At 37.1% G+C, this 9,233-nt stretch overlaps 1 protein-coding gene across 2 annotated transcripts in view; it reads left to right on the top strand.

The window, feature by feature from the left end:
• Positions 1–394: 394 nt before the first annotated feature.
• The window catches only part of LOC121422933 (dnaJ homolog subfamily C member 13-like), a 51,189-nt gene continuing 42,350 nt past the window's right edge, over positions 395–9,233 (top strand). For both annotated transcript variants that reach the window (XM_041618183.1, XM_041618176.1), the window contains exons 1-4: positions 395–697; positions 6,662–6,748; positions 7,836–7,911; positions 8,798–8,947. In XM_041618183.1, coding sequence (XP_041474117.1) covers positions 6,684–6,748; positions 7,836–7,911; positions 8,798–8,947 — 291 coding nt within the window. In that variant the 5' untranslated portion in view covers positions 395–697; positions 6,662–6,683. The remainder of the gene's footprint in view (positions 698–6,661; positions 6,749–7,835; positions 7,912–8,797; positions 8,948–9,233) is intronic.

Raw genomic sequence — 9,233 nt, 5'->3', positions numbered from 1 at the left:
TTATATCCTCAAAACAATAAAATATGGTCAAAATAGCTCATCAGTGACTTTGTTGTTTTCTCAACTTTTCCCATAGAAAACACACGTTCGGTAATACGATACCTTTTCATGTGACCAAAATATTTTACTTGCGAAGAGGGGTCCGATTGGAAGCTGATGTCGTAAAAATGAAAAACAATTTCGGCAAAATTTCTGCATGTTTATATTTTGTAGGTATTTGTGTATTTATGGTGAAAGTTTGGTGAATTCAATTGGAATAATGTGTTTGATATGATCAAATTCATGAAAAGTGTTCGGTAATACGATCCACTACTAGTAAGTTATCTCCAGCATCGGAGGCCCGTTCGGGGGGGCGTTACCTCGTTATTCGCCAACTAATTTTATTTCACTATTCCCCCGTCGATTTATTCTATCGAAAAATAAATTTGTATGAATTCATATCAAATTTTGGACCCTATAGGCCTATCCCACTCTATCTATTCAGCTCCGTGACTTCCTCTCATCCTGAAATCAGCTCATAAATCATATGCACAAGATCGACGCAATATACACGCCCACCGCGCAAGCGCACTTACTTGTCTGCACGGGACAAGATGGCGACCCGCTGTTAGTGAAAAAGTTGCACAGAATTTACGCTCTTACTCAGTCTTAGAAATGTATTTTGTCATCTACCGATACAGTTTGTCTTCTGTATGAGGTGAATATAAGTAGTTAGTAGTTTTGAGGGTAAATTGTTAATTTATGTTGTTGTGAGTCAATAGAATGGTAGAATAACCTAGACTCTACTGTACCGTACATCTCACGTTCACATGATCTAAGTTCTTGTTGGTTGAGTGAGTCAATGTGTGGCTGTTGTGTACCGCCTACCGGTACGGAAGCAGGGGCCGATTGAAAGGGTCTTTGCAAGGACCGTCTTTCGTGTTGCCCATGTCCATTATGCGTTGTATGCGGGATATTTCTGAAATGTATGATAAACAAATTAAATCTATTAGCTAGCATTTAAATCAATTTGTATACGATTTCATTTCAAAGATTCTGATTAATCATTAATGGATGAATCAAATGAATAGAGTCTGACTATGTTGCAGGTAATTTAATGCATTTCTCTGTGAATCGATTTTAAAATCGGTGTTCGATCGATGTCATCGAACACCGGTGCAGATTTTGCAAAATCGGTGCATTGAAAAAAATAATTAAAAAAATACGTCGGCCGGCCGATTCGTTTGGTTCACACAATCAATCAGCAAAATATCAGTAACGTCCAACTTGACTACTACTACTTTTAGGCCTACTTGATTTCTATTGCCCCCAAAAATGAAACCGATCGTGTAAATATGATGCCTGTTCACCATTAATTTGAAGTTTATTTCGATCATAGTTCGAGTCTTACTCGTCTGATCATGCCGAGATAATTTATGCACGATGAATTCATGAATGGAAGTCATGGCCATCGATCGTGCATGCGCAGTACAGTTCTTTAATCAAACCAGAAAATGGCTGGAAATTGACGCGATCAACGTAAAATAAATCTTGCTTCATGAACAATATTCATATCATGACCACAGAACATTATTTAATCGTAATATTTAACAATAATTTGCATAATCATTAGGCCTAATATGAATTTAGAGCTTGATGTGAAACGTTTGTATTTCGTTTCAATTTTCAATGGCTGACATCTCATGACGATCGACTTGAGTGCACTTGTCTAAAAAAATAATTATCACGTCAGGATTGATTCTCGAACATTGTCTACATGCAAAAACTCTTTTCAAGATCGTAATATCACCATATAATAACATTTTACATGACAAAACAGAGGAAATTGCGGTTGATATTTTTTTCCCCATCAATTTGAAGCTAGTTTGTGCCCAACTTTGGGCTCTGATTTCATGGATGGAAAATATGTCATACGTCATCGAATACGCATGCGCATTGTGTGCTTCCTTTCTCGGAGCTCGGAGGAGACGTCCAGAGATGGAATAACAATAGAAATAATTCCAGTATTAATTCTTCCATATGAACTTAACATACTTTGCTGACATCGTCAATATTCTTAGTATGACCATAAAATCTTGTTAAATCATAATGATTTATATGAATTTAGGGCTCGATTCGAAACATTCGTTTTTATTTCGATCGCATGCTCGTGTCTTAAAAAAATGGATTGTCATTATCAGGATTAATTCTCGAACATCGTCATAACTCATATTCCACAATCTTTCCTCACAATCGTTATATCAGCATTGAATAACAATTCTAATGACCATCCAGGGAAAATTACGTACTGGTATTTATTCCCATAAATTTATTTGGAGCTCATTTTGGATCCAACTACACAATCTCAGGCAAGTTACAGCGCTCTCCGTTGGTTGCACTTGTTTGCTGGCGCTGACAAGCACGCCTGTCGTTTCAGGAGAGTGAGTGTGTGGGGCTGTGGACGGGGCTGGTGAATGCGAGTCTGGACTGCGAATGCTAGTTGACCGAAAATCATTCGGATCGACTCTGCGTGATTCATGTCTTTATTATTGTTTCATTTTAAGCTTATATGTTGTCATCTGCAAATATCATTGTTGAAGATATTTTGGGAAGAATTCTGCATTGGTCCCCGGCCTTTTTTTGTGTTTTGTGATCATGGAAAATACAAACGAACTTTGCTCTGTCATCTGCTTGTGCAACGCTCACCCGGCCAACGCCAGCGCACACACCGTCAGTGCATGCATAGCGCATCGACGCGACGCGGCCGGAGCAAAAAAAGACTAACTTTTCCCCGCCTTCAATATTCGATGCATCGATGTTCGATCGAATGAAAGCTGTCGAACACCAGTTTTCAAAATAATCGATATGACTCAGGCTTAGTCATGGCGCATCATAAATGGGCGACACGAAAGACCGTTCTTGCAAAGACCCTTTTGTGGGATCGGCCCCAGAGTGACTGGCCTGCATGCATGGCATGTGATGTGGTGATTGATCATTGAGTAGTGATGTTTGTGCAGGCTTCACTCCCGCTACCGGAACACTACGCTCCACCTACCAAAACTTCAAGGTCCAAAATTTGCTCTGATAATCCCGAGTGGCCACCCAAGAGTTCATTACCATCCTGCCTGTAGGGAATCTACAGGCAGGACTATGGTATGCCAATGCTGCACAACGAACAATTGTCCATAGACTGTGTACAACGGATAGATCGTCTCCGCACAGCGATTCGGAGACCGCTGATTGGTCATTCGTGCAGATCATGTCATGACCATGCGGTCGCCAAAATAATTGCTTCAGACTGCGTGCAGAAGTAGCAATAGATCGGATCGCTCCAGTGTCGATCGAAAATTATTGAAACTCTGCAATTTCATGCATATTCACGCGACGTTCCGAAACCCGAAGCTAATTGACTTTGTGATAGGCGATAGACTCTACATTGAACACGATGCCATATCGACGCTAATTCGTAATATTTTGACGGAAAAGCAAGAAGTAATCGAAATTCGCTTACCTGTGCGGTATCGGTGAGAAAATAGATCCTCAGAGAATACCGTTCATAATTCATATAAAATATAGGAAAGTGAAATTCTTGGTGGAATACTGTGTGGGGAAATGGAAGGCTTGCACTGCGCATGCTTACTATATTTTCATTCATAAATTGGCTCTCAGCAGTGGCTGGATGACGTCAAAGCAAAAATGTACGCGACCACTAGCGTTCACGCTCCGCTATCCATGGTACATGATTTGTCACTGTGTGCTGTACACAGCACAAAATTTTAAAAATCATTAAAATATCACTTTTGTGACCAAAAATACTAATTTCCGTACAGTTGCAATTTATTTTTCATTAGTAACTTGGGGGTAATTTTTGTATTCACCAGAGCGCTCGAAAACTTGAATGTTGGGCATATTTTGTGAACGCCTTCTATTGTTGGAAAGTAATATGGCAAGACAATTGTAGTTTTTCAATCTCTATTTTTAATTAAGAAAAATTAAGTTAAAGAATCAAATTTACTTAAAGGAGACACACGAAGAAAATTTCACGAAAGTGATGATTATAGACAAATTATATATGGATGGAAAGGTATTGTCTTTTTATACACAAATATGTCACTAAAAAGTCTTATAGATGTCGTGGAAATGCAAGAAATGAAATTATTAGACACCCTTCTCAGCCCCCCAGACCGACAATCACGCAGACGAAAACGGTCGAGAATAATGACGTCACACAATCGACGTGCTCATCATCTCTCTGTTCATCATGCACTGAATCACCTTACTGACCTGTTCAATATCTTCCGAATTTACCGTTTTCTTCATGTAATGTGATATTCAATTTCTGTTTTCGACAACTTCAGACCAAACGTGATTCAGAACTGTGTTCCTTTGCCCGTTTTTATTGAATTGTGGACTGTAAAGACCAATTTTGTCCACTGCAGTCGTCATTGTGTTGCTCCACTCCAGTCAGTGAGTGAGTGAGTCGCTGCCCAAATAATATAAGTAGAGAATCTAATCAAGAACTTGAAAATCAAAAGCAGCAATTAAGAAGTAAGATTTAATAAATACAGGACTGAATAGAATCTCACATGAAAATAAAAAGAGAAAAAAGAGCTGATAGGAATGGGGAAGGAACATAATTAAAAAAAAAATCCAGAACCAAAAAAAAATCAAAGAGTTTCGAACCAGGATCCCCGCACTCATAAAAAAAAATGCGTACGTACAGATTTGTCCACAGACCATGTTATGTTATGGACCGTGTTCATAACGATATATGAACAAAGTGCGTTCGCTGCAGTTGCCTCGCAATGCTTCGGCAATCCAAGTGCAATTCCAATCATTTCGCGATCATATATTGCCGTGTTTTTTTGTGGTTCCTGAACTTGCTACGTAATTAAATTTCATAATTTTTATTCAGTTGTGAAGACGAATGTCTATGCTTTATATTGATAATAATATCAATGTGGTGCAAGCATGATTTCTAAGTGAAAATATGCTTTGTTTATTCACGTATATTTCTTGAAAACAAATAATTTTTTCTAAGCTAAATATCGGTTACCAAAATATGTTAAATGTGCATTTCATTTTACTGTTCAGAAAATTCAAACTTTTATCTATGTAATAAGACCAATCTTGAGAGGAATAAACTATTCTAAGAGCAAAAACGCTGATTGGAAAGATCGTCTTCAATGGGCTGCTGTCAGCTCAGCTGCTCGCTGCTCGTGGTGTGACGTCACTCAGCTGGAGCTCGCCAGAGGACGGACGAAGGCAGAAATATGCCATGAAAATAAGTCATTTTTGAGAGCTGATTTCTGCAAACTCTAATCACTATTTTAAAAGGTGAAGTTATATATCTGATTAGTAATACTTCCCCTTTACAATGATGACCAAAAAAAGTCATTATAAAATACTTTTGATTCTTCGGTTGTCTACTTTAAGAGCCAAGTTATATGATGAACAGCTGTAATGGAACCTGACTGTCAAAAAATCAAGCATTTGTCCCAAAGAAAAAGAGAAAATAAACCAAACATTGCCAACCTTATTTCACCACACAGGGAGGAGTAACAGAGAACATGGTTATATCATAACCTTGTTCATAGAATGAGTGCCAAGTGGCAAAGGTGGGAAATAATGCAGATTTATTGTAAAAATCCTACACCGAAACTAGCTTAAAAAGAATAAGAAGCTTAATTTCTTACTTTTCATCCTAATTTCACTCCATATCCATCCTTTGGTTATCCTCAAAAGTGGTGATTTAGAAATTAGAGCCAACATCGAGCTCCTGACATGTGCATATAATTTGCTGCTGATTTCAAAACATCGCATGCGCATGCACGAAGGACAGCTCGGACCCTCATGCATGGGCGTGCTGTTTTTGACTGCTTTTTAAAGTCAAATGATAAAGCTATCATGCTGACTTACCTTGAAAAATCACTTTCAATTTCTTACTATGCAAGAGCTTGTAACCCCAACCGAGCATCTCGGACTTCGGCGAGGATTTAGAGCATTGGACTCATAATCGAATCCCAACTCTGCCATTGTCTCTACTTTGATAAAAAGGCCAGATAGCGATATCTGTCGTCTATAACGTCAGCCACTATGACCGATTAACCTAGACGTAAAATGTTTCATAAGTAGTTCGTTATATACCAGCTTGGCGTTTACCAGCAAAATACTGTCCTGCCGAGTGCCTACGGGAGTTACCACAAACAGAACCCTTTGCTGTATGTACTTTTCAGATTTTTTTTTTTCAGTGGGGAATATCATGCCTGGGTATGGGTATGGAAGTAAGAGTACCTAATATAGGTTTTCAACACTTGTATTTTCTCTGTGTTAAAAATATAAGAATGCTAAACATGTCTTAATTTAAAAAAAGTGAGGGAGATGCATCTGACATCTAGCAATGAATTAGGACTAGTTTTTTCATTTTCAAATGTTGGTAGGCCTGTAACATGCAAGAGGTCCCAGGTTAAAGGCTGACTCTGCAGTGTAGGCTACATTTTTATGTCAATTTTTTCTTCTTTATAGTTGGTGACGTTTGTGTCGGTCAGTGATGAATGTTATTTCTGGTATTAATGTGTTTTGTTTAGTAAATAAAACTGATCATATGCAGGTCTGGTGCTGATACATTGTAAGGTGCCAGTGCCTTTAATATTTCTGTTTGAACCTCATATTATTTTTTCAGTAAAGCTATATGAATCATCAAGATGGCTATGAGGGAAAATAAAGATGTGGCCAGCTACTATACAACAAAGCACTCTTGGAGAGGAAAGTAAGTAAAGTAGGAATTCATTTTGGGCTGTGGGGGGGGGGGGTGCAAATTGCCAAATTCCAAGATTATTTCTGGTGCTGAAAGTGGTGCATTAGAGTCTCTACATGTCCTTATCTACCACAGGTTATTACATGACTTTCACGCTGTAAATTAAAGGTCTGTTTCTTGTTTAAGTTCTCAAACATCTTGTAGAAATCCATGTTATTCCTGTTTGAACTTATAATAGATTGATACTGGTAAAATGCATCATAAGGCTAACAAACTTCTAAATCCTTTTTATCCCATTTGTATGATTTCATTGGATCAATGTTCAGGCGTTTTTTTGCTGAATCATTTTAACGATTGCATGGCTATGGATGTGTCTTAAAAAATGATTGCATGGCTATGGATGTGTCTTAAAAAAATGAATAAATACAGCATTTTTATTTGTATATTTGTAGTGCCTGCAATAACTGTTAATTGAATACATTCATGTGATAAGCTTCATAATGATTTCCCCATAGGCATAAGAAAAACAAAACTAACAAAAGAAATACCGCATTGAAGTTCTAGGAAGGTTTTGTTGTGAAACATATACTTGTACACTTTGTAATACACATCTTCCTACAATGCACTTGTTGTTCACCCACTGCTTTAAGATGGCATGCCAACCTTTCCCTTTTTAGAGTATTTGTTCCTCTTTTTTGCTATAAATACACCAATACATTTTTGTATGAATTGTTACTTTTGTTTAAATTTCTGATCATGGAGTATATATTATACTGACAGTGTGTGACACTAGCACCAAACAGACAGTACCACACCAGTAAAATCAATGTTGGCCAGTAACTTGTTGCATGTTGTTTAATAGGGTGAATTATCAAGTTTTCAAGTGAGTCATTTCACATGTTTTTTAACCAATCTCACTACAACAGGCACGCGATTGGTACGTTGAGACAAATTTATAAAAATACTCTTTTTTGTCACACTTTTGTTGGTTGTAGAAGGTTTGTAGGTCTGTTTAAGTATATTGATTCCAATAATTCGATTTCATAATGCTTAATACATAATGTACAAAGAACATATCAAACATATTTCTTTCCTTTAGATACAAGAGGGTGTTTTCTGTGGGATCCCATGGAGTCACAACATACAATCCAAGCACTATGGAGGTTACAAATCAGGTGTGTACCTTCCCTTTATTTATTTATTTTATTTATTTATTGATATTCATATTCCACAATCATCAAAGTACATTTCGTAATAAATCATGTTTACAATTAAAAAAAAATGCATAACATATGCAGGATTGAAATGTAGCAATGAAATGAAAAAAAAATGGAGGGGCCTACTTAAAAGCAGAGCTGTAAAATGTAGACCCCCTATCAAAACCTTATACAAGGGTAATATGATACAAAGAGAGTAAAATAATCAACAAAATTCTATAAAATTCTATAGATATTATATTAGTTATTCTAGAATCTACATGTAGATCCATTCCTGACTATATTGGTCTTCGTTGAAATGACAAAGTCAATATGGAAGAAAGATGGTACCAAATTATTTGTATTATGATAAGTAATTATAATGCTGCTTTATATAGAAATTGTTTTGATGGAAATACAATCACAAATTAATTATTTTTATTAATAGATAAAGATCTATACATGTACAAACTTTCAAACCATTGCCTGGTATCAGACCCTAATCTTTTGATGATTATTGTAATTTTTTGTTGTATGTTGCCCAAAATATGATACTTTAATAGCTAGGCATACAAGGCTCTTTCAGTGGAGGCGATTCCAACTTGAGTTGCTAGACAACACATTATTTTTTAAATTGAAGTCTGCCTCAAATAATATGCAGTTCTTAGAAGTTACTTTTGAAAGTAAGTATAGGGAAGTCTTTCAGAAGCTGTTGTTTACTTTTAGATTACATGTATATGATTGATTATTTTAAGCCTATGCTGGGATATTTGATGTAGGATCTTTCAAGTGTTATTTACATTGACATCAACTATTTCATGCAATTATTAACCCTCTGTTTTCAATTCCCCTTTCATTTTGACAGTGGCCGTACAGTGATTTTTATGGGATTGCACCAAACACGAAAGCCCAGCTGAACAATGAATTCATCATCACTGTCAGGAAAGGCGGTAAGAAAGGAGAGACAATGAGATTCTCCACAGAACACAGGGCGGATATTATCTCAGAAGCCTTGGTGAGTGAATCAATTCATTAAGGCCTGGTCACACCGCCCGAGCGTTGTTGGAGCGGTAGGGAGAGAGGGTCGAATTTCGCTCACAAAATTTGGGAAAAAATCGAAAACAAAAATATAAAAAAAAGAAAGAATCAAAATCGAAAATGGTGAACGGTAGCGAGGGGTGATAATTTTTTCTCTCTGCACCACGACCGCTCCAACAACGCTCGGGCGGTGTGACCAGGCCTTTAAACACTTGGAGAACTACCAGCAATAAGAGGGTCTGCATTTTTCATTGTCAGAATTC

This window comes from Lytechinus variegatus, chromosome 1, assembly GCF_018143015.1.
Source record: "Lytechinus variegatus isolate NC3 chromosome 1, Lvar_3.0, whole genome shotgun sequence".
Lineage (NCBI taxonomy): Eukaryota > Metazoa > Echinodermata > Echinoidea > Temnopleuroida > Toxopneustidae > Lytechinus > Lytechinus variegatus.
Note: the sequence above shows the minus strand (reverse complement) of the source record. Positions and strands in the feature narration are given on the sequence as shown.